Source organism: Anopheles ziemanni, chromosome 2 (genome assembly GCF_943734765.1).
Source record: "Anopheles ziemanni chromosome 2, idAnoZiCoDA_A2_x.2, whole genome shotgun sequence".
In the NCBI taxonomy this organism is placed as follows: Eukaryota; Metazoa; Arthropoda; class Insecta; order Diptera; family Culicidae; genus Anopheles; species Anopheles ziemanni.
Window position 1 is genome coordinate 71,078,254 of NC_080705.1, and position 25,659 is coordinate 71,103,912.

General features: G+C 43.8%; 3 protein-coding genes across 3 annotated transcripts in view; 1 reads left to right on the plus strand and 2 right to left on the minus strand.

Annotated features, from left to right (window-relative positions):
* Positions 1 to 468: 468 nt before the first annotated feature.
* On the plus strand, positions 469 to 2,203 carry LOC131281058 (TBC1 domain family member 13). Its single transcript, XM_058310310.1, has 6 exons — positions 469 to 490; positions 569 to 642; positions 704 to 829; positions 898 to 1,184; positions 1,387 to 1,910; positions 1,988 to 2,203. Exons 1-6 carry the CDS (start codon positions 471 to 473, stop codon positions 2,100 to 2,102), a joined length of 1,146 nt encoding a protein of 381 aa, XP_058166293.1. The 5' UTR covers positions 469 to 470; the 3' UTR covers positions 2,103 to 2,203.
* A 4,145-nt stretch (positions 2,204 to 6,348) lies between these two features.
* Positions 6,349 to 6,882, minus strand: LOC131294241 (dachshund homolog 1-like). The gene is made up of 2 exons (XM_058322285.1): positions 6,529 to 6,882; positions 6,349 to 6,462 (listed from the first exon to the last, which is right to left on the minus strand). Exons 1-2 carry the CDS (start codon positions 6,880 to 6,882, stop codon positions 6,349 to 6,351), a joined length of 468 nt encoding a protein of 155 aa, XP_058178268.1.
* Positions 6,883 to 6,894: 12 nt separating this feature from the next.
* The window catches only part of LOC131281520 (uncharacterized), a 42,006-nt gene continuing 23,241 nt past the window's right edge, over positions 6,895 to 25,659 (minus strand). The window contains exons 2-5 of the mRNA XM_058310854.1: positions 25,439 to 25,600; positions 20,820 to 21,027; positions 8,537 to 8,732; positions 6,895 to 7,105 (exon numbers count right to left, since the gene is read on the minus strand). Coding sequence (XP_058166837.1) covers positions 6,895 to 7,105; positions 8,537 to 8,732; positions 20,820 to 21,027; positions 25,439 to 25,600 — 777 coding nt within the window. The remainder of the gene's footprint in view (positions 7,106 to 8,536; positions 8,733 to 20,819; positions 21,028 to 25,438; positions 25,601 to 25,659) is intronic.

The following is a 25,659-nucleotide window of genomic DNA, read 5'->3' on the forward strand; positions in this document are numbered from 1 at the left end:
AAAATCACTCGGCCGATTTAACAAAAGTCTATAAGAAGAACTGATCTAATTTCTCCACATTAAATTGGAACTAATTTTTTCACCAATGAAACATGTTTATGTTAACTATTTTCATAAATCGATTTGAATGATAAAGAAGAAAGTTTTCCTCACTATTTTCTCACTTGCCATCTGACAGCAATCTCACTTCTCATCTGACAGCAATCTCACTGCTCAGCTGACAGTAGCTGTCAAAAGCAAATGAAAACAAAGTTGAAACGGAACATCTATGCTTTGCATAGATTGTAAACAAATCGACGCGCATAGACATCCGTGGCTTTTATGATTTACACGATGCATTCTTGTGTGATAACGCATCCGTGACTATCAGTCGTGCATTTATACTTCGTTGATTTGAACTGCGTAAGGCACAATCTGAATCATCGAAGCAGAACACACTCAGTGCGCGGTGAGTGTCGGTGTGTGATAAAATGTCTCTGTACAAAATTCGGTAAGAATTCTGCTGCCGGCTTCAATTGGAGGGGGTGCGATCAATTAGATCTAATTGATCCGTGGTGCATCTTTGCAGTGTGGCCGATCTAGAGAGCATCTTGGAGCAGGAAGAAATCGACCTTAAGGCGCTTAGGAGCTTTTGTTTCAATGGTCAGAAAACGACGCCCATCGAAGGTATGATATGTGATAACACTGTCCTTCTAATTCGTAGGCGTTCCGGACTGTAATGGATTCCGTGCCCTTGCCTGGAAACTACTTTTGGGTTATCTCGGACCACGGAAAGGGAGCTGGCCTACAAAGTTAGCGAAACAGCGAGAATTGTACAAACAGTTTGTTAGTGAGTATCGTCGTCCGTGCGGCTCACGTTACTTTAAGAAGCATAATCGGTGCTATTTTCGACTTCAGAGGAAATGGTTATTTCCCCTGGAGAGCAGGACGGTCCCGAGTGTATCGATCATCCGCTGAGTGACGGACCGGAAAGCAACTGGAGTACCTTTTTCAAAGACAACGAAGTGCTACTGCAGATCGATAAGGACGTGCGTCGTTTGTGTCCGGATATTTCCTTCTTCCAGCAGGCAACCGAATTTCCGTGCGAGTTCGTTAACGAACGAGAGCGCAAGCTGCATGTACGGGTCGCACCGACGACACTCAGCTCGGCAAATGTCGAAAGAAAAGGCATCGGTATGACGAAGGTAGGATGAGCGAATGGTGGATGCATTTCTTGACTCCCGAAAAATTAATACAATTAATACTTCCCGCAAGCAATAACACTAACATAACCGAGCATTCTTACTTACCTTATCCCATCGTGCAAAAAGCAAGTAGGTCAGATTGTGGTGTGGTTTGCAGGACGCTTGAAAGCCGACTACCTAACGCCTGACATTTCTCTTTTAGATAAATCTCATCACAAAACGCGCCACAGAAAACTATGAAGCAATGGACGCCGGACAGGAGGCACACTGGGAGGTGGTAGAACGGGTACTGTTCCTGTACGCCAAGCTTAATCCAGGCCAAGGCTATGTGCAGGGCATGAACGAAATCATCGGTCCCATATATTACGTGTTCGCTTCCGATCCGCACCTCGAGTATCGCCGGTACGCCGAGGCGGACTGCTTCTTCTGCTTCACGGCGCTGATGGGCGAAATCAGGGATTTTTTCATCAAAACGCTCGACGAGTCCGAGGGCGGCATCAAAGGGATGATGGCGAAACTGTCGAATCTGCTGCACGAGCAGGACGTGGAGGTGTGGGAGAAACTGCGGGATCAGGAACTCTACCCACAGTACTACAGCTTCCGCTGGCTGACGTTGCTGCTATCGCAAGAATTTCCACTACCGGACGTGCTGCGCATCTGGGACTCGGTGTTTGCTGATGACAAGCGGTACAATTTTCTGATCAAAATTTGCTGCGCGATGATACTGTAAGTAGGCGACGAGTCTTTTCCATCCACCTTGTGTTTCGTTCTATCTCAACGATTCGATGTTTCTTCTTTAACAGCCTACTTCGAGATCAGATTCTCGAAAACGACTTCGCGAACAACGTCAAGCTGCTCCAGAACTTTCCTCTCATGGACATTAATCTCGTACTAAGGAAGGCGACGAGCCTTGAATAACGGTTTCAACGCGTACACGAATTACTTTTTGATAAGATTTTTTTACACATACACTCAAATCGCTCCAATAAAAATGGGCGAATTTTCCGTATTCACCACAAGTCGGAAGAGAAAGTTAGAATGAGCATGATGACAACCCGCTAGCTATAGGAAAATATGTCGCTTTCGGATGATCTTGAAACAAAATGACGACACCACATTGTCCTCTTCGTTCAGCAATAGTTTACTTTCGGCTGGTCCTGATACCAGTGGCCGTAGGTTATACTTTCCTTATATTTTCTGTTCGCGCACCTTTTATTACGTTTTGGTTCCGTGCTCTACGCACGGATAGGTACATAATTCTTTGCTCCTGCTAGTGCTAGCGTTCATATTTCTTTTTGAAAGATTCAATAATCGTTTGGTTTTTATAATTATAATATTGCAACACTATACTAATAAGTAGTAAGTCTTTTAATGTTTTGTTTTTCATGCATTTTGTTGCGCACTAATTTTTAATTATTCTGGAATCTTTGTTCTGTTCTGCGTGTCGTTTCTCTGATTAGTATTTTGCTTAAATGAGTTCACTTCCTTACCTTTTTTTAATGTTTATTTTTCCACCATTCACCTTGCCATAACACTCCACTCTCGCGTTACAGTTTTCTATTTGTTGTTCGTTTTGGATGTGCATGTTTTCCGTAGAGTTAAATTAAGCGGCAGCCATTTCATTAGATTAGTACAGGCTGCTTGTTTCCCCTATCTGTATTTGCTAAAAATATATCGTACCTCCTATTTTGTATATATGCTCTCACTTAGATACTATAAATTATTTTTCTTGTTGATCTTGTCTACGATTCAATATTTTATCGATTAAATCCAACCATTCTGCAGTAAGTTTGTCCTATTGTTTAGCATTTCCTATACCGTTCTTTTCCATTGAACGTTGGAAGGGTAAAACTTTCCATCACTGTAGATTCTTTGAACAATAATCAACTTCTGTATTCACCACGTTCCCATACTTCGCTTGGATTCTTTCCCTCCGTTGCAGACAGCTACAATCCTTCGATAAAATTATATCCTTTCTTTTCAACCACCATTACGCTATCAAACTGTACGATTGTATCGCTTTTCCCGCACAAATTTCTTCATAACATTCAACATTCCAGAGATGCTACATTTCTACCTACTTTGCACGAGAACGGTCAGGCTTGTAGCTAGCTTAACACACTGTTTAAAGTTTTAGTAAACTTGGTTAACTTGTTTTGTCTCGAGTTTAATACTTTTGTTTTGTTGTTGTTGAGTTTGATCCGTTTGAACTGCGGTTAAATGGTTGAGACGTTTTCGAATCGCTCGAAACCTCATGATGAATGTGTTCGTGTTTCTTCTTTTCTTGTTTGCTGGTCGCTACTTTACCGTGTTTTTTTTGCTTCATTTCTTCACGAATAAATTTCGTATTCATAGACTAATGGGTGGGATGTTTGTGCTTCGCGGTTATATGCTGAGAGTGGTTTTACGGTTTTTTTGGTATTCGTTCGACGTTAAACATTTGCTTTACTATTCTTCTGATAAGTGGGATAAAAATTGACATTTTCGTATTGATGAATAGCGGAGGTCCTTCGTGAATGTATACCTTTTGTTCTGATTTCTATTAACTTTTTACGCGAGCTACCCGGGTGTTTTGTGCGATGTAAAATTAAAACTCCTTACAAAGACATTGAACGGGAAGGTTGAGCAAAGATTATAAGGTCGAACAGGTGGTAAATTGTTATATTCTTGATTTTTTTTTATTCCTTTCATGCCATTACACAATCGGTTTTGATAGGGTAAAAGTGCGAAAGAGAGTACGAAACGACTCTCACTACAGGCGAGCCACTAGTCTCTTGATAATCACTACGAGTGTTACTTTTGTATTATTTTCTGAACACCACCAAAATTCGATAAGGATTACATGGTAAAAGGGTGTTTTTCTGTGTGATTTTGTTTGTTATATAATTTACTTGTTTTTCGATCGTATTTGTCTATACCAATCTTATCTACCTGCTGGTCATTTACTCCCGGCTTGATATCGGATCGAAGTAGTACATTTGGTTAGTGTAGCGGTTGAGTAAAATAGTTGAGGAAATGTGTTGGATAGGATAGATAAAAGTTGACAGTAGTAGAAAAAGAGTTAGATAAATAACACTGCTCACTTCCTCAATCCGGTGGAACGTGGAATGCTCGATTTTGGTTAAACATGTTTCTAAAAATCGGGTTCGAAGGATTAAATAGATATGGGTTAAATAGAGAATTGTCGTCCCGAGCGGTGAAAAATGTAGCACTTTTCAACTACTTTATAATTTTTCTGGTTTTTCTCTTTCTCTGTGTTTCAATTTGGTATTAACGGTAAAGTGTGTGATTAATGCCTAATGCTACGAGCTCAATTTTGTTTTTGCAAATTCTCGTTCTCTCTTTTCCACTTCCTTGCCCTGTTGGATGTATACTTCCTTATGTGTTCAGTTTTATTTTAACGGTACCTTCAACATCTGACATTGGATAGTGGTTCAGATATATTTAAATGGTTTTAATATGTTTGTTTATTTTCAAAATCTCACTTTGATTCGCTAAGCACTTTCTGTGTTGTTCTGAGCGGTATTATTTTCCATTTACACTAATTCCGTTTAGGGTTGATTTATGTTGATGTTTTCAATTTCTCTTTCAAGCGGCCAACTCGAATGTACCGAAGCATGTCCTGACCCGCGGAACACTCGTTTTCGTGCCACGATTTTGATTGCAATTTCGGAAAAGGATTTCTAAACTTTGGTGCTTTCGACTGCTTGTTGTTGCGTTTCGTTTCGGCTAACGAGCAGCATTTCAAACCAAAGCCGGAGAAAAAAGGGTAGATGGAATTGGAAGAATAAGCGATAATTGTGAGGTCGCTTGCAGTACTGAATCATGTTGTAATATACAAAAAACAAAACAACAATAACACATGATCAGTACACGGAAGGGGTTTGCTGATTTTCGAATGAGTGTTCTGTGGCTGATTTCAAACGAACTGTCGGAATGGCAGTAATGGGTTTGCATTAACTGCGAAAAACCAACCTTCCAGCGCAGAGGAACAATAGTTCGGTCCACGGAAGTGAAGCACTTGTGCGGAAACGGAAGTACGGTGTTGAGAATGCCACACCGACGCCGTGTTGATTGCTTGTTGTTGTCTTTTACGCATTGGAAGTCCTCCTGCCCACGTGTCTCTGTTTTATCAAATATTTAATTTTGTAGAAATCTTGCCGGATTTCTTTCGCAAAATAAGATATATACGATTGGCTTTGCTTTGTTAACGAAGCAAATTGCTTTCCGTTTGAAACATGTAGTGTGTATGTTTATATATAATTGTGTACTAAATCTTAATCTAGACTTATAAATAGCAAGCAAGATTGAAACAGGTTTTGCACGCTACGACTCAAACGGCTAGATGGAACCGATTATGCGCTGAACAGGAACTGGAAAAGTTGGAATTTTGAATTTTCAACTAACATTACTTGCCAACATTTCTGTACAGCAACGTGCTGTTGGCCACTCGGTTTTTTTTTTCTAATGTAAAACTACTTAATGCAATACTTAACCAGCGTGTGTCCAGTGAGCAACACAAACGTTCATTTCCTATTCGACAAGAGCACGCTCGAAAACGGGAAAAGTAGTTTTATTTAAAACGGCTTTATTTCAAATAATTCTTACCAACTAATTCAAACATTAAAATGTAATAAATTAGGTCAACCAATAAAATGAAATGCACTTCAGAAGCGATTTTTAACATTCGTTTCGAGTGCTTCGATAGGGATTTTTAATTCAAATAAAGAAAATAATTTTAAATAAACACAGGAAAAATAAAGACTAAGCTAACTGTAATCAGCGTCAATTCAAATGAAGAAACATTAACTCATAGTCATAAGTAGAAACCGTAACATGTGGTAACCAAGACGAGCGTCGATTCAACGAACCAAAACAAAAGTTGTATCTTACAGTCAGGAAAAAAGGAAAAATTAAAACCATTTGCCACTTTTATCCTCGGCACGTACTCTTGTTGAACCGATTGTCCGATGAAGTTGCCTTCGTTACCAACCAAGCGATTCGCCACAGCACCTGCGGGGCGAAAAACTCCACCAAAAAGTATGTACATTCCGAACGAGAGCGGAAGCGTCCCGTTCTACAACAAGGCAGCCTCGGAAGCGGCAGAAGTGGCCTCGACGGTCCCGTGCGGGCTGCAAGCGACTTCCTCCCCGCTGCGGGACGATCACAAGATGGTCGTTATCTGGGCCGAGCCGGACACGAAACCGGTTCCGGCGTCGCCGATCAGGTTCTCCAGGTGCTGCTGCGGCAGATGGTGATACTGCTGATAGTGCTGCTGCTGGTGCGTGTGGTGATGGTGGTGGTGGAAGTGGTGATGCTGCTGGTGCTGCTGCGCCGGATGTGCCGCCCCGGAGATGCACGTGATCCGCTCCGGCACGATCGAGTCCTCGCAGTCGCTATTACTGCTGGCGGTACGGTGGTAGTAGTACTGTTGCTGCTGTTGTTGTTGCTGCTGCGAGGACTTTTCCTTGCAACCACCGGAGGCACCAACCCCCACACCGCCCCCCACACTACCGGCACTCTTCTGACTCGAGGAGTAGCTGGCGACGCGTCCGATCGAGTTGCGATCCTTGGACGTGGCGCCTCCCGAGGCTCCCGAGGTCACCATCACAGCACCTCCCGGTCCTCCTGCTCCTCCTCCTCCGCCGACCCCGCCCGTCCCGACGTACGTGTGGTAGTAGTGGCCGGATGCGGCCATCCCACCCGATTGCTAGGTGTGGGTCGAGTGCGAGTGTGCCACCGAGATGGAGGTCGTCATCGCGAACGGGCCATCCTCCTTGCGGCGCTTGTCCAGCGAGTCGTACAGCGGGAACTCGCAGCACAGGATGAACTTGAGAGCCCGCGGCACCTCGGCGTAGATGGCGGGCGGGATCGGAATGAGCGGGGACGTGCACGCCTTGTACTTCCGGTACTCCAAGTCGCTGGCAGGAGCAGAACGAAAACAAACATTCAATAAATCAAACCGTGTTTTTCTTCGCGCCATTTTCTATTCTACATGACGTCGGCGGTCTAGCAAACGGTCACATTTAATTAACAACGCTAATCGGGTCAATCTTAAACCGTTCATTTAGTTCACAACCCCCGGTACGATTGTTTTCCATTTCGTCTAACGACCCGTTCCGTTCGTTGTTTCCCACGTGACCGAAAACCTGGGCGCTTTGTGTGCTTGTACGCGCGTGTGTGTGTGTATGATTAGCGTGACCAGGCTGCAGCATGAAAAGCATCAAAGGAGCATGAAAAAAGCAGTTAACGTTCGATTGGCGCTACGCACGCGAACGAGAACTTTCACTCTCTCGCTCTCTTTCTCTGTTTTTATCCTTTCCTGCTTATTGGGAAATATCCAAAAACTGGTGTTCTTCTTCGTATCGAAAAGTGGGCTTCAACCATTAACATTGTACCTTACCTTTTCGCGCTTTTCGCCGCTTGTTTACGTCCCGTAGAAGCTGTTTGGTTCTTTCTGGAAGCATTTTAGCACCAAAACAGTCGGTTTGGCAGTGCACAGAAGGAATGTTCCTTTGAATGGAGCTGGGAAAACGACCCTATTACTTGAAAACAACCCATTTTTGATTTCGATAATTGGATTATTTTATCTGCTTTCTTTAGCCGGAGTGAACAGGTTCGAATGAAGGTCGATGTGAGAACCAAAGTTCAGCACGACAGAAGGAGGTTTCCAAAAAAAATATTTCGTTAAAAACTACGTCCATGTTTTTGCAAAATTAATCAACTATGTCGAGTTTATGCGATGCTACTTGAAGCTCACAGACTTGGTGGCATCGTGTCATTTTGCATTAGTCAAAATAAATAAAATCCTATCGTCCATGTTATATTACCAAGAACATTGCGTGCTTAAGTTTTCTATGTTTGGTCCGTGTCGTGCCACTTAACGGTCGCTTAATCTAACGAATCCTTCTCTGCGCTGATGTAACAAAAAAAAACCTCTTCGCGAGGGTTAAAGTTTGTGACAGGAAAAACATAAATCGCCCGTCATTGTCAATCTGTCATCGGATCCAAGGCCGCCCTAACGTTGCCTATTACTGTGCCGCCCGGGAAAGCGCCCGCCCCCGGGAAATGAAGGTTAAATTAAATCCTCAGACAGCAGGGCGCCAAAGGCCATCCATTTTCCCTTTCGTTCCGTCCGGACGCCGACATGATATTTATGCCGGCACGTTTCCTTGTACCCGGCCGGGATCGAACCCCATCCGCCGCTTATCAAAACCGCCTAGTTTCTCCCCATTTCCGATTAGTTCCTATGTGTGGGTTTTTGTCTCTACAGTGTCGGTTCATCGGGTTTCGACTGGCGTGTGTGCGGTTTTATATGATGGGTTTTCAAACTTCGCCTCTGAAAAACTTACTCCCGGTACTTCTCGTCCGCCGATCGCTCCCGAACCGGAATGCCGGACAGGAAGAGGATGATGAGGGTCGTGAAGATCGGCGACAGGATAGCGACCCATTCGATGCCCTCGATGACGTTCAGCGAGATAACGAAGATGCCCCACCAGATAACGATCTCGCCGAAGTAGTTCGGATGGCGCGACATACGCCAAAGGCCTGTGGAGAAAATGAGAGAAAGGAGGATAGAAGATAAGGTTACACCCTAAAGGCAACAGCAAGGAAAAACCGCAAGGCAAAAACTGGCAAGAACGAGAAAAAAGGGCCACCTCGATGCCGGGCAGCGGGAGAAGAAATTCATGAGAAATTCAAGCCAATTCAAGCAATTCCAGCCACTAAAGGGTCAACTTTAAACAGCTCATCGGCGTTGATTGGTGTGAGTAACAAAATTTAAATCACCGGTCATTCGATTACAGTCACATAAACTTCCATCGAACGGTTCTGCCAGATGATTTCCGACGCCGAAGCGAATGAACAAAAAGGCAGGAAAAAGGTTCGAAAAACATAACCCAAGGGCATAGGCGAGAAAGTGGCGTCCAATTTAATAATCATCTCACGCGTCAAGTGTTCGTCTCGAGAGACTTTTCGGTTTCGGCTCCGTTCGTTACCTCGGGAGGGAGACGCGCAATTCAACTTTGTTAAATTTTCATCAAAAATAAAACTCAAGAGTCCTTTTATGATGATGCTTCACCGCCTTTTCGTTTATTGCAAGGAATTATGACCATAATCTTGACTGTTTGTTCCTTTTTTGACCATGTAGAGCTCCAGCACTTAATTATCTGAGTGGATGAGTGACAATTTTTTAAAGTATGAAGCTAATTCATAGCATATTCTTAATAGTTGAAATGACATTCAAAAGACAGATTTTATTCCTTTTATGAAAAAGGCATTTAAAAAAATATAAAATAAAATTAATACCCAACCATAAATTAGGATGCTCGTACCAAAATTTACATTTGTTTATTTAACGAGTGAGTTTTCATCTTATTTTACTGAAATCACCTGTTATTCTATCAGCATATTAGGATTATGAAAACGAGACAAAATTAAAGCCAAGATTTGAGGAGAGTAAAACAAAAATCGGGAAAGATTGTCACACTTGTGGAAAAATTTTACCACTGTTTTTTTTTAATGCGTTTGAAAAAAACAACCTTGTCTAGCAAAGCATTTAATATTTCGAGTCTCTGCAAGGAAAATACTAATCTATCTCACAAAATGAAAGACAAACTCTCAAACAATTATTTTCTTCCAAAACATAATAATGATGACACAATGTGTTTGTATTAGTTGAATTTTTACATTCATATTTAACCCCTCCACAGTCCTGCCATGTTGAGAATTTGGCTAAAAAAATTGTCACACTGTTTTTTACATTTTTGTGTAGTTTTTGGTCTAGAACCGAAGAAAAAATTAAATTTTCCTAGTTTTGTTGGGATTTTATTGATTAAATAATGGTCAGTTTGCTTGTGTGTTATTTGTTATAGTTATTAGCAATAATTTCCCGAAAATAAGCGAAAATTTGGTTCAATTGCATCGATTAGTGTTCATTTTATGACCAAAAGTTAACAAACATGTTAGAACGTGTTTACTAAGCAGGTAGACTCGAAATAAACGACGCGCAACGAAAGTAGAAACAAAACGTGCGACAAAAAACTGCAGTACAAATTCCATCCGCTTGCCCGAAACTGTGAATGGGTTAATAAGCTCCTGTGAATTCTTCCTATTTTGTGAGTCCAACGTAGGAACATTTTTTATTAATCAAGCAGAAAAAATATACCTTCATTCACATTCAAATGCGCAATGTTTTCAATGCTTAATTATTTAAAAACATTGAAACCGTGTGTTATTTCAAAACATCGTTGCGCCTTTACGGACTGGGCATCAAATTTCCCGGTTTCAATTGACGATCCGTTGCGCCCAATCCTTCCACAAGCCTGGAGTGGCACGAAAAAGGGTCTCGAAATCAACCTACCAACCATCTGGAGGTGACGCATCTACAGCACAACGACGAAACGTTTCCCACAAGTGGAATAATGCTCGAGTGCACCGTGCGCCGGGCTCATAATGATATCATTACACAACTCTGCCGTCCCCGCTCGGATCCTATCGGGATACCACACTGTGTATTTTCCTACAATTTTCCCACATTCCCAGCCAGCGAATAGGGAGAATCCTTTTGGTAGAGTATAAAATTTTCCCGTGTCAGTGACACGCAGCCAGCCTGCCGTTTCCCGGCCGGCCGATTCGGGTGTGACACTTTTTCCCACCGGTTGTTACTGAGTTTGTTTGTGTGTGTGTGTCGTGGATGAATTGTGCCGTTCAGACATCCTGGGACGGATCAGAAAGGTTCCACGTGTCGAGCCCGAGTTTCTCGCACTCGCGACGCTCCGGCGGGGGTAGGTCGTGTGTGGTTCTGTCCCCACGGGAAAACCCTTTTTCCTTCTCCCAGATGCAAAACCCCGGCCGGATGTGGGCACTGCGGTGGATTGTTATTATGCTCACCGAGCAGATCATTTCGTGCAATTTCTGCTTTCAGCATTCGTTTCCTTTTACGGTTCGGACTCATAATCTGTTTGCGTGACTTCTATCCTTTGCCATGTAACCCTTCTGGTACCCCGTGGTGGAAGCGTGGGAATGAACGAAAAGCGGAAGAATGTCGGGTACGCCGGGGAATCTCCAGACGTCTCCAAGCGCACGCAAACAGCGTGCGTCTTCCAGCTTCCACTGGGGGATCTGCTCACTGTCCGCAACTTTCATTAAATTATGCTCGACTCGACGAAATTACGAAGAAAGGCGGAGGAAACGGGCACGGGATCGGTCGGTAACCAAGACGTAAAGTGCAGAAACCCGCTAGCAAAAGGTTGCCGAAGCGTGCAAAGGTTGGGCCGTGGAGTGGAAAATTAGGCACTTGCAAAATAATTAAAAATCACTTTGGAGTGAGCGGTTCGTTCGTGCGAAGCTTTTATACAAAAACGAATGCGATTTGTTGCAGAATGCTCGCTACTGTCAAGTAATTACTTTCTCGTTGGAAGGGATGAATGCATTTGTTATTAAAAAGGCAACCAGTGAGAAGAGATGTAAATTAACCAATTTTTCATCCTTCCAAAAGGGTCAAATTAGATTTAAATAAACTATGTTGATTATATGCTTTTTTGTATTACAGCCCCTGCTCATAGAAACACTGAAGAACGTCATGCTTCCGTTGAGGAATATTCTCTTTCAAAGGTAATATAAGAAAACCAGTCATTTAACCAAATGAATTTCCAGCTGCATAAGAAGATCCTTGTGAAGATCTGCAGTCATTTTCAATTTGTGCCCGATTCAAACATTTTCGCCATGTCTTTATCCAAATATTTCAATGCTCATCCCCCTCCTATTTCCGTCAATCGATACGAACCATCCATCGGCACCTCGGACGAGAAAATAATTCATCCGTAGCTAACCAAACTCCATCCTGCCGAGGGATGTTTTCCCTGCGCCCAGCCTTCTCGCCATTGCGAGTTCGGCCTGCTGTGAAAAAGGAGATTGAATTTTGATTTATTTTCGTACCATCATTCGGAGGTTCAAGTTCTTGGCCTCGTTCGAGAATGCATGAACCAGTAGCGGCCAGATTTAGGGGGCTTCGGGGACCGCCCGAAGCCAACAATCTACAATTCTCCGACACAATGGAAAGCTCGTTTCCGTTCCAACCTTGACGAGCAAGACTGTTTTGTTTTTCTTACCCATTCTCGAGTGTGGTTCGATTTGTGGTTGTGCTATCGTCTTTTTGTGTCTATGGCCTTCAGCCGGTCCGGCCGGCCATTTTTCCTTGCCCTTGACAGATTTCTTTCACCCAGTGAACGAGTGGTCGCAAAAGGAAGCTGCCGATATTTGAGTCGACCGAACTTTTGTCGACCTCAACGAGGTCGGAACAGCGTAGGCCTTTCGTTTGCGAACATTGTAGTCTCCCCGGGGTCGAATTGGTGGCGACATTGTTCGCACCGCAAAAACCGCACCCAATCCCTCCCCCCCAGGCTGACCCTCGTCCGGTTAGTGTGGATTGTTCGTCGACAGGAAACCAACCGCACCATCGTTGTAAGCCCGAACCCGGAACCCCTTCTGCAAGTGAATGATTTATTCGATGCAGATCGACCATGACACACGCGACGAAATTGTCGGTTGCGAGAAGTCAGCGCATCGGTTCGTGACACTTGACATCATGTATTTTCATCGGGATATGGAGAATGCGTTGGATGATCCCGTTCGAGCCTCCCGGGATTACCCTCGTACGGTTTAGGGATGATGACATTGGTCTTTCACCGTTAGCGTTAAAATCGTACGCAGCCGATTGACAACCACGACTCTACCTTGACGACCAGAACTCGCCGTGTTGCGTGCAAGTCGTAGCAATACTACTCGTTCCAGTCGGATTTGTGGTTACTAATGGAGACGCCCAGTAGGTCGTGATTCTGGTGGAGGCGCCCAGTAGCTGATGGAACCGATGGAGGCGCCCAGTACCTGATGGAACCGATGGAGGCGCCCAGTAGCTGATGGAACCGATGGAGGCGCCCAGTACCTGATGGACCAGGTGGAGGCGCCCAGTACCCCATCGACTCGGTGGAAACGCCCGGTTGTTGGAGGAATTGGTTTACCCACAAGCGGATGTAGTCGCTCATTCCCTATGTCACTCCTAGTATTAGCTACACCATTCCGTCTTTCCATGCCATCCGCTCTGTACCAGCGTCCCGTGATTGGTTTCACTACTGCCGTCGAACTATCGTGCAGGCAGCACGTGCACCCAACGTTCCATAAGTGGAACCGTTGGGTGGGAGAACACCATCGAACCCAACCGACACGGCAAAACACCGGTATACACGTGCAGACACACAAGTGGCAACGGGAAAGTGCCAATTTAGTTGGATTATCGCCATTTGGTATCGGATGATACGTTTGATACGCTCCATTCGCCCTCTCACTCACTCTTTCTTTCTCTCGTTCCACGTCCTATCACGGTCACATGGCACAGCTGACGAAGGAGGCCAATTGGGGTACATGATTAATGAAATAATTATGCACACGGCATCGAGCTTCATCCGGAGGACGGGGGGCGAGCGGTGGGATAGTGACGGTGCGGCATCGGCTCTCGGTTGTGGTCTAGCTCTGCTCATGAAAGCATTTACGTGTGTTTACTCGAGCTAATGATTGCTCCCCTCACGGCATCGGTGTGTGCAATAATAAAATGGCTTTCACCGGTGTCGTATGACGCATGGCCACAAATTTGATACACGATATGTAATCGAGAGCGTGGGATCTTAATTACGTCAGCGCATTGGGGAAGGTAAACGGAGATGGCAATCAAACTGTACAGCATACCTATCAAATTGAGCTAAATACTACCATTTAGTAGTGGCACGTTCCCTCATTATGGGTTGTTGCTGCTTTTTATGAATAAGTGATCCATCATTTACATCAATATCTACATCTAATATTGATATCACTTGTTTTATGGAAAATAAGTTGCAGATCAATTTAGAGAACATGTATTAAGCTTCCACGCTTAACAAAACTCCTTATATTCACCGATCGCATTATAAAAATAAAAAGCGAACCCCGAAAAGGTACATACATCTTGGCACACATATATACCACTTTTGATTGCATTCTTAAGCGTAAAACAATGTAAACAAAATATTTTCTTGAAGAATGTCTATTAAGAAATCTTTAACGAAACCCTAGGTAAGACTCAGATCTCCTCTTCATCCAATAAGACGATACAATGGAATGCAATGGATGCTACAAACGTACCATGCATCCATGTTGTATCTTTCCACCATGCTCGAAAACAGAGGCAGAAGAACATTTGCAACGCTATGCAGCTGGCATACGACATGGTGGTAGCCGGCCACTTGGGATGCTCGGTGCATTTAAACGATTTATTTCCATCTACGGTGCACGGTGCCACAACATCGTCGAGCGCTGGAAGAGAATCCCCGGAAAATGGTACCCCTAAAGCAACGAGAGCAGCAAATATATCGTCAATCTTTCTCCTTCCTCCTTTTCGAGTGTGTTGTTCGGAGTCCTTCTGGCACTGGACTCGTAAATCAAACACGCGTACGGATAAAAATCTCCAACTAGGTACATTTGACAACTATCAATATTTGGCTGCTCGACAGAGACAAATTTTACAGCAAACTTCCTTCCCCCGGACCCCGGAGTGGGAACGTGTACAAAAGCCAACGCAACGATATTTCGGGAGGAAACACACTAGCTTTTTGTATCTACACGTGGAACGGACGGCGCTTGGAAGAAGGAGTTTATGTGTACATTTTGAAAAGCATCAAAACATGCTGGGAGGGAATTTGATCGCTTGCAATCTAATGGCCATCAGCCGTGGCCTGAATGATGGTGTTTGCGTTGGACACAAATGGCAAAAGTAAACAGACTGCCAGCCTCCTCCAGCCACCCAAGCTTCCGCCTCCAACGAACCATTTATCACTCGCCGTCGGTCATTGTCGTCGGAACTCCGGGAGACGATGGAAAAAAAGGGAACTTGCAATGGTTTCAACCTTCTTCAACCTCCGGGAATCAACGAAAATGGATGAAAACAAAAACGAACACAAAATAATAAAGAATGCCAAAAGAGGATAGGAACCGGGTCCATCTTTCCGTGGAATAGGCGAGCTGCACACAGCATAAACCACACAACTTGGCACGATGCCACCGTGCCGGACATTCATCCGGACGAAATTTCGTGCCTCAATAAGCACCTCAAATGGGCTCTGCAATTGGCGATTCCGGGCAAGGCCAACAACGGAAGGACGTGATCCGATTAGGCGAACGGACGAGGACAACATAGCGCGCTGGCCAGGTGTGCCCGGTTGTTTTTTGGACGAGATCATAGAACGCTGGCCGGGTGGCAATTTTCTCCCATTTATCGGCTTTCGTGGCCTGATCGATTGGCATGACATACGGAATAGGTTTCCCATTTTCACGTCCGTCGGGGGTACGGTCGTTGTTGCAAATTTTCCATTTCCATGTGTAACACATTATTTCCGTTGTCGTATCGGATGTAAATGCTGTGTGCAAGATGGAATCGCTAATAATGTTAGTGGCGATGAAAAACTCTTTGTCGTCTATCCTAATCTTAAAACATTCATTTTATGATAGCTAAAAGAATATCTCTAGCAAAATTTGAACGTGATAATATGACAATCTGCCAGTCTCGACATTACATTCTTTTAAACTTAGTATCATATTTAAGTTTCATACTCTATTGTGACACCGAGTAGAAGTCATTTCATTCAGCATTTATTTACCCTCGTCCGACAAAAGAGGTTTGATTCCACTATAACCACACAGAGACATGCAACATTGTTGCCATTATCGTAATAAGAATGCAGTCGTAGGCGCCAAGGTTTTCCGTATGACATTCCATTTCCGTCTGTTTTCTATTTCAGTTCCAAATAAATCCATTAGCCTCAGGAAATAAACTATTTCCTCTTCCAAGAAAGGGTATGAGCTAATAAGCAACATAACCGAACCGAAGCTTTTAGTAAGAAGGTTGCTTGGTGAGAAAATTTAAATTCATTTAAAGTACATAATTTTTCCATTAGTTGCGTGATATGGAAGCAGAAAAAAAGAAACTAGAATTTATTTTCTGTGTTCGCATATATCCATCATATTCACATGCCATTGAATTGTTCTTTTAATCTTTAAAGCTGCGCCACTTCTACTCTATGAAAGAAATTAAACTGTGCCGTTAAAGCGTTGCTTGCGTAATGTGAGAGTATTTCCCACGAGAAGGTCATCAAGATAACGCGCACAGCGTCGGACCAATTATTCGCTTACAAATCCCACCCTCTCGATGGGTGATCGGTGCCAATCCCATCGGGTATCTTCCCATCGACGCTAAACGACACCGAGTCTCGGGCGCACGAATCGGAAGATTTTCTCTTGACCCTGACTGACAGCATAATCGTTTAAAATCTGCACCGCTCGTTAGTGTCAACCCTTTGAGGTGTGCGGCTTTGGGGTTTGAAGTTTCTCCCGCTAATGGGTTAGTGGCAGGAATGGTAGTTTGTCGATTCATATGGTGAATGAATGTGGTGGGGTTCACTCACTATCATTACGGTACATTGAGTGTCAACGTTGCTCGCTCCCTTCGGTAAGCGACACTTTCCATCCATCCATGATAAGCTTTGATGAGGATTGATTTGTTGATTTATCGCGCTCGGGAAACACAATCTCGGTGAGATGGTCTCGGATGTTTCCGTTTTGAAAATGGGATAAGCGTGTTGGAAAATACTCTACCCCGCCATCTTCTTCATAATCTATCGATAGCTGTCATCCTGTTCCTATACGCTAGAAATAGCATGAAGCCGAAGAAATATTCAAATTTCATATCAATAATCAAGTTTAGGTTCAATTTTCAACTCGAATAAACTTCCTTTTCCATTTCGATGGGAATTCCATACGTCAAACGTTATTCTAGCAGGAAGATCATTTATTATATATCTAAATTTGATCAACAAACTGCGAGCTCGTATTTACATTTTGTCCTGAACATTTTCGGTTGGGAAAAATGTGTTGTTTATATATACATTTTTCTCGACTCCAAATTGTGTACTTCGTTCGTTCGTGCAGTGACAACATTTCAAGGCATCAAAATCACCGGATGAGAGAAACAAAAGCCGAACCGGTAAGAAAACCCAGCTGATACAGCCTGAGCAGACGAATCATTTCGAGAAAACCTCGCTCACTTCCGACCAACCGGAGAGGGAGGGGGGGGGAGGATGGAAAACTCTTCCCCCTCTCTCCACCTTCGTCACCGCCCATTCCGGTTTCGGTAATCCGATTAGTATGCGAGAGATGCTAGCGAATGGTAAATATTGATCCACCGGAGGAAGTTGAGCGGGGCGGACGGTAGGGCGGGGAAAAGGGTTTGGAAAAACCTCAGAAAGCGGTATCTTCACGGGTACGCATAAGGTAAAAAAAAGAAAAATCGACGTACGATTCGTACGTAAATTTAGCATTGACGTATTACGGTTCTAATATTTTCGGAACGATGTTTGCGTGGGGTCCACCACCCACCCACCCACCCAACGCTACCCATCGGCGACTGTCCCCGGCGAGGCTGATCCGCTTGGGCTGGAAGTTTTCGGGCAGCGACCGAGAGATGGGTTTGTTGTTCCGAGAACGCCCGCATTCCGGTGCCTCCAACGGCCGGCTCTTAGAAGAAAAGAAGGAAGATAAACCCAGGGATTTATGCGTTCACCTTCTAGACGCACAGGTGGGTGTATGCTTCTGCCGAACCAGACCGAGGTATTACTTTGAGCAAGTCCAATGTGGCGCATCCTATTATGTAGTTCGCAAACAATTTCCCAGCAGCTCTGCTGAGCATGTAAGCCTTGCTGCAGACTGGTTTGACGAATGGCAGCGGAAAGTAAGCTGATGCAAATTCACCCCCCGATTAAGGGGTATGATCTTTCGGATAATGGATGATGGTATAAGGGGCTGTATGAGAGCTGAAATCATGGTGTCTACAAAATCATGAGTAGCTTATTTCCCACCGAAAGCTTATTTCCCAGATTGTGGAATTACGTCTCAATATAAAAAGTATGTCTTTTCATAACCATATGGAAATAAAAGAAAACAAATAAAATTCCCCACTCAATACCCTTTGATGGGGATACTTCAACCACTTTATGACTCCACAGACAAGAGCATGATAACCGCTCGCATCTCTTCCAGCAACTTCCGATCCGTTCCAGCGCGGTTTCGCATGAAATATCACGCGTTAAATTGCAAAATAAAACCCCTTTCGTGGTGGCCAATAAAGTTACCAATCGGCGGGCGTCGGGTGTCCCGTTCGACAGAAGTGATCTCATTTGGCAAATTGGTCACATTTATCCATCACCGAGGTAATGGGACGCACGCGGCGCTGCATTCGTAAGCGGGTTCGTGTTTGGTTTTTTTTTCTTTTTACTCCTTCTTCGGAAGTGCAAGCGCTCATCAGCGGTTTTGTTTCCCTCCCGAACGTTTGGGACCAACCATCGGTTTCGGTGGGTATTAAAATTCACGCACGTAACCGCACTCTTCGTGCCCATCCGTTTGGGCGGGCAATGAAGTGAGTGGCAGACAAAATGGAAGCGAAAAAACACTCCGAACGGGGACGAGACTCAATAATAAAATAAAGTACCCACCCCTGGGACCCCCCTTTCCCCAAGGACATCGGACACTCCGGCTTTCCGTCAGAACAGGGCAAGAGCAACCATTTTCGGTAGGTGCCATCTTTCGTGCGAGCGATGAATAATGTGATGAAAAATTAAAATACAAAACAAAAGAGAGAACACAAAAACCAATTAACCATCGCGCCTCGAATGGCGGTGCGCGTAGGTTGTTCGGGGTTTATTTCGTGGGAAAATTGGACAAGAAAAATTGGCGATAGTTCCTTTATCGCGAGTTCAAAAGCACTCGAGGCTATGCAAAAGAGCCGGTCGGTCACCGAAGCTTAACTGAGTGAAAAGTATATTAACCCTTGGAGGGCTGAGAGATGGACACGGCATGCGAAATAACTTTCGTTTTTGATTAAATTACAGACTCCTTATCGACGTAAGAAACATATTATTTTATATTTTTCATAAGTACATGAAAAGATAAGTTTTCAAACAAAAAAAATTACTTCGATTCCACCGACCAGAAATAATCAAAGAACAATTATTTTTGTCTGCGTAAGCTTATTTTTGTTGAAAAGTACTACTAAGTGAAAAAAATGGGAAACTAAGAACTAAGAAAAAAGAAACGTTCAAAAAAATTAAAAAAAAAACAAGTTGAATAGACAAGATATAGTAGACCAACAAATACTCCTAGATCGAAAGTATCAACTATGCATAAGTACAATTAATCAGGAAAATGAAAACAAAGAAAACAATCATGGTTGCAATCAAAGCAATCATACGAATACAAGTTTATATAAAATTGAAAAGAACTTTAGTAAATCGTATAAATTGATATTCTCGAAATTCAAGATATTTTTACACGTTTCACTAAATATCCATAAGAAGGGAAGCATGTAAAAAATCTAAAAGAAAAACTCTGAATTCTCGTACCAAAAATAAAACACAAATATTCGCACAAACTCAAGAACGCATACTACATATGTCTAATATGTTTCTCTATTTAGAAACTATAAAAACAAAAATTACGACACAAAACTAAAGAGGTATCCACTAGTTTAGTATTTACTCAAACATTTCTATTGTGCTTCGAAGGGTTAAGGACAATGAAAAGTACATCATAGGGCGCATCCAGTCAAATGTAGACAACCAACGTCCCAACGTTGGTGGTCACGTGCCAGCGAGCGGTTTCCGGCCCGAGCCGAGTCTTCACATTCCTTCACGACCGGCAGATAGGGCAGCGTCGCGTTAAGGAAGGAAGCGTAAAGAATGTAAGAAAAGTGCTCCTCATCATACAGCTTCGTCGATGTGAGCAACGTGCACGACACCAGAAGATCTCTAATGACCCCGGGTTTTAGGTTTGGGGCTCTCATTTTCCTCGGTCTTAAGCATTTTTTCCTTCCCCGTCTATCCAACACGAAAGCTGTGAGCAGCGGTGGTGAATGGTGAGCATAAATTTGTCAACGCCATAACACGCTCATAATGCCGCAAACGGTCTCAAACAGTGTCTCATCCATGTACCGCTGGTGCTATCGCGTCTCCAATGACGGCCACCCTCGAGCTGGCGCGGAGCGGGAGTCGAGTTTACGGTAACGACGGAAGATTAATGGCTCGAAATAGGAAGGCGGAAAGGGCGAGCACAGGCTGACTACTAAACTCTCACCGACCTTCCGCGGGCGAAAAAGGGAAAGCGATGAACGCCTAATGAAGGCCGTGAGGAAACATTAAACCGAAGGTTACACCCGAGTGGCGAAGTAAGTGTTTCGTTCGGTGCACTATCTTCTCCGGGTCCCGGACTTTCGGGTCGCCAAGTTGATGGCGCGGTAATGAAGGTCCCTCCCGATCCGCCGGATACGATACGGGGAAGGTACCGGGCCGATTTAGGCGGTCGGATGAGTCCGCTTTTGAACTTTTCAAGGTGAGTTTCAAGGAAGGAGTGATAGGAAGAAAAAAAAGGCGCTGATCTTGGGCCATGGGAAAGCGAGTGTGTGTGCGCACGTGCACGATTAAATTTAAATCCTTCTCATCACCGGAGTCAACGGAGGTGGCCAAAGTATGTGCGGTAGGGGGAGGGCTTTTGCTCGTCACTTACCATCGTTGCAGAACTTGCCCTGGTTGATCGGGTCCTGGCGGAAGGAGAACTTCTGCAGGTCGGCGTACGTTTCCGCTAGCAAACCCGTGACGAACATGCCCGTGCCGGCCGAATCGAGCGTCGTCATCGTCTTGGGCGCCTTCGGGAACGAGTGCCGCGGTGAGTTGATGATGATGACTGGCAGCGACACGACGAACACCCAGACGGCCTGCCGAGAAAGAAAGCGGAAGGTACAAAACATTGACATGAGAAACGAGGCAGCAGTGGAGGCGTGACGAATGGACAAAATGAAAGCGAAACCCAAACGCACGATGGAGGAGATTATTAATTAGAGTAAGGATTCTGTTTTTGCGGCCGTTACGATCAGAAATGGCAAGAAAAAGAAGGGAGCATCAACAAAAACCGGGTACTTTACGCTTTAATGTGAAAATCTAATAATTTGGATGAGTTTTGTTTTTCGCTTTCGGTTTTTGCCACCATTCCCGCTTGCCGGACCTATCGCTTGCCACTTCCCGTTGGTTCAGTTTTTGTTTATGCATTCTTCGCCAACATAAACCAAGCGGAATTGCGTCTTCCTCACCGCCCTCTTCCCTTGCTACAGTTGGAATTGACATGGTCGGCAAAGTTTTGATTCTTGCGTGCAAAACTTCCCCCCAGTCCGGTCCCCGGTGATTGGAGGAAAAGTTTCTTTTTGCATTTAAACGACACTGTGTTTAGCCCCAAACGGACATTAGGGCATAATTATTCCTAGCACGTGCGGGAGGCATTATCGGAAAGCGAAGTGAAAGTTTTCTGGCGCTGTTATTGTTAATTTTCTTTTCTCTCTTTCCTGCTGCTTGTGGAAACACATACACACACACACACACACATATACACCTGATATAAGTGCATTTTTTTATTATATCGAGGAAAAGTTTCTCCGTTGCGTGCCACTTTGATCGATTAGCTGATGGAATTGGAAGAAAAAAGTCCTCCTCAACGTTGCACAGATAATTACTTTATTTGTTGCTCGGTTGTACGAGGCCGCCAGCGAATTGGGTGCACGACAAAGTTTGGGGTCTTTTATAAGGTGATTTTTTGAACATATTGCATGGTATGAAAAGGTAGCTGCCATGTTTCCATAAAATATTCTATACGCCGTAATATATGCAACAGTAGCTACAATACAAGGATAACAATATGAACAGGTAAGCTGATTCTATGAATATTTTTGGCGTGGAAAAACGTCAACTTTTTGTATTGTTAAGTAAAAATCATAATCATAATACTAATAAAAATAATATGTTAAAATATGATCCTTTTCAGATAATTTTGTGAATGATATTCAATAACATGGTAAACAAAAAAGTCCCCGAGAAAAGTTCAACGTGTCTCCCAAAATCCTGTGAAAATTCGTTGTCGTTGTTGTCTGAGCAAAATTTTAGTGTTATTTTGTCATTTGAAATTAATTGCCGGACTACGATATTAGTATGAAACGAAATAATTTCGAGCTTTTATTACAATTTGCTCATGCACCTGTTCATGATTTGATTGCACCATAAAATGCAATTTTGCAGCAAAAGTCCATGAACGCGTTTAATTACGCCACATTTAAAACTCTTCCAAGCCGAAGGAAATCTATCAAAGCCCTTATCCGTGGGTGGCATCGATGCGGGTCAGTGCTATTTATTTTCATTAAAGTTTAATGTACCCGCTAATGGAAAACATCAAGGGATAAGGGATCCCCATCGACGCAAAATGCATTAGACTTTCCGCTCACCAGCAGCGACTGGTCGCGTTTTTCCGACCCGTTCCGAGCCTAGGCAGTGAAAACCCGGTGAATTACAGCCCGGCATGAACTGCATCCGGTAGGGAAACGCAAAAGGGGTTGCAGTGCATTTGGAGGAAAGTTTCGCTTGGGTTATGACTTTTACCATACTGTTTCCATACTCGGTGTGTCCGTGAAGGCATAGTAGTGCCTATGTCTATATCGAACACGTGCGCCGGGGATGCACGCACGTTCGGTCTGGATTTTCCAGCGGTAATTACTCGCTCTTTCGGGGGCGGGTGGAACATTATTTATGCACTGGCACTTTGAGCCCTTCACTCCCACTGGCGGCACGGGGAGTTATGTTTGCGTGACCGAACAGTGTGCCGGCTGCTTTTCGCACCTTTCTTCCTCTTGGAAGCTCGTTATCTTTCAATCAGTAACATTCCAGCGCAAACGCCGGCAAGAGAAGTACTAGATTCCGATGAAGCAACTCGTCCCGTCCTACCGTAATCCTGTTTCTCAGAGTATCATGTTTTGCTGCTTGGTTGTTCTGGTTCATTTGCATGAAACTTAATACTTTGCCGATGGTTCATATTTCAGCCTCAGAAATGGCCCAGCGCATGTACGTTTGTCTGATCGCCCGAACAACAGTTGCCAACACCGGAGACTACAAATCAGCTAAATTAGGGAATGGAAACAATCGCGACCAGAGCGAAATAATTTATCGCTCGGCAGGTGTCCGGAAGAAAGAGAGGTAAACAGGAGATGGTACCGTGGGAGGACGGAGTGTGTTTGCCGGTTCAATATCGACTACCCGTCAGGTGAAAGTTTTGGGATGGATTTGTTCATTTAGGGGTGCAATTTTCTAAACAAACCAGTCTTTGATCACTAAAATCGTTCCCCGAGAAAGGAACATCAAAAGGATGTACCCGTTTTATGTTTCCTATGTGAAACAAAACTGTCTGGTTTTGATCAATAATTTTGCGAGTTTACATTTTTAAATATATTATAAATGGTTGTGCAGGGTAAATAGAACACGAAGATCATAGAAAACCATAGTCAAAAAAACGTGTTCATCATTCATTTGAATCAAAGATGAATGGCGGAAAATTGCGTTTTATTTTTAATGTTCGAACAAACATCTCTGTCAAGTTGCATTTTCCAAATATGTTGTTTGTATGATTCTGCTAGATTCTACATTTTAACAACATCGAGTTGTTGTAAAACTAGGTCAATATAAATGCAAAACCTAGGTTTATACGCTGAAGATTCATATAAATGCGCGTTGCTGACAGTTCATCATAAGATCAAGGCAATCATAAAGATGTGGTATTAGAATTCTTCACAGTTTTATGTCCTTATCACACTGGTCACCAATGGTGGCTTTGCAAAGCCACCGAACTGTCAAAATTTGGTTTTGGCATCCAGTTTGACATAATGGTGCCTCTTGGTAGTGTGATAAGGCAGGCCACCTGGGAGTGGAAGTTTATATAATTCACTTTCGGTTCATGCGGTTTTCGGCAGTTTAAGATTAAAATACCGAAATTTTATAATCTTATTATGCTTATCATTGATTATTAATAAAACTAAAAAACATGAATCACTTTCAAATCAAGCTTAACATGCCAGATACACCAAACTCCACACAATGACAGCTCGGTGATACGGGTAAGCTCATTCACCAACGGACCCCCAGCCATTCCAATGTCATTCGTTTTCGATGGTCGTTTGACAATCCAGTGCTTTTTCCATGCCACCATTGGTGACCAGTGTGATAAGGCCATTAATGACTAACTTCGAAATGCAAACTGATTCAGCTCGCTTTTGATACCTTTAATGATTTCTCTAGTTAAAACATAGTGCAGTACGCCCTAAATATTAAGGGTCATGAAATGTTCCTCAGACAACGTTTTGGAATCAAATTATTACTCTTCCAATATGCATGACCAATATCGATCGAAAAGCAAAATTCAATTAATTTCAACTCGCATCGAGGAGATCTATCGAACCGTGGAAGCCAAACATCAAACCTCATTAGCATACTTTTGCATAGACAACTTATGAAAACATTAATTGACCCCATCCAGTTAGCAAGCGGAAGTTGGGAACACACACTCACTCACACGTAAACACACGCCACTTTGAACTGGACGAATCTCTTGGTTGGCCTTTACGGTCAAAGCGAAGAATTAATTTGATCATTTTATGGATAATTAGATTGCCGTTAGATGGGCCGCACTGTGCAAACGGTCCAGCCGACCATATTTCGCTACACGAACGTGGCACTAGGCAACATTACGCTTTAAAATATGTACCTACTGTTCGGCAGATACTTCCCTGTCCTGCCACAATCGTAATGCTATTAAAGAACATCAACTGCTGTCCATTAGGAATCGCCCGTCCGCTCCACTTGTCCAACTGTTTCAGCGCCAGTCGCCGATGGTGGTGTGTGTGTGTGTTTGACTTTCGGCAGTATGGCCGTGTCCGTTCGGGGTCGGCCAACGGGGTGTCGGGGCAGCATTTATCGCTTTCTTAGTACAATGTGCAAACAGCGACTAACGGTACCATTTACAAATTGGATCCGATTGCACGGTTGACGCGAGGAAGGAAGGACGAGGCGGTGGGGAAAACCGCTCCCGTCTCTTATCGACACAATGAATGTCACATAAAACGGTTCATTGATTCGTAAACCCTCCTGCAACGTCGTGTACTGTCAGTTTTCGTCCTTGCATTGACGCACAAGAAGGTTGAGCGTTCCATTCGGCGAGACGAGGAGGGGTGAAGAATGAAGTAAAATGAGAAAAAAAAACACACACACACACACACATACATTCGTTAGTGGTACGAAGACACCGACCGAGGCACTCACCTGGAACGTCCAGAAGACGGCGAATCGGATCACATTGCGCCGATTGTCCTCGAACTGCTTGTCGCGTCCGATTTTCACGATCCGATAGAGCAGATAGCCGGAAAGGCGGGCACCCCACAGGCACACGAACACGGTCACCATCAGCTGCCGGCTATCGTAGGCCTGTAACGAGAGAAAAAAAGAAACAACCGGAAAAATGAAATCGTGGCCGATTGGTTTTT

What these genes read in the sequence shown, in the direction of transcription:
- LOC131281058 (XM_058310310.1), top strand. Translation starts at nt 471, where the DNA reads ATGTCTCTGTACAAAATTCG. An exon ending in ATGTCTCTGTACAAAATTCG is followed by an intron (nt 491 to 568) that starts GTAAGAATTCTG and finishes GCATCTTTGCAG; the next exon opens with TGTGGCCGATCTAGAGAGCA. An exon ending in ATTTGCTGCGCGATGATACT is followed by an intron (nt 1,911 to 1,987) that starts GTAAGTAGGCGA and finishes CTTCTTTAACAG; the next exon opens with CCTACTTCGAGATCAGATTC.
- LOC131294241 (XM_058322285.1), bottom strand. Translation starts at nt 6,882, where the DNA reads ATGGCCGCATCCGGCCACTACTACCACACGTACGTCGGGACGGGCGGG. An exon ending in TCACGTGCATCTCCGGGGCG is followed by an intron (nt 6,463 to 6,528) that starts GCACATCCGGCG and finishes CACACGCACCAG; the next exon opens with CAGCAGCACTATCAGCAGTA.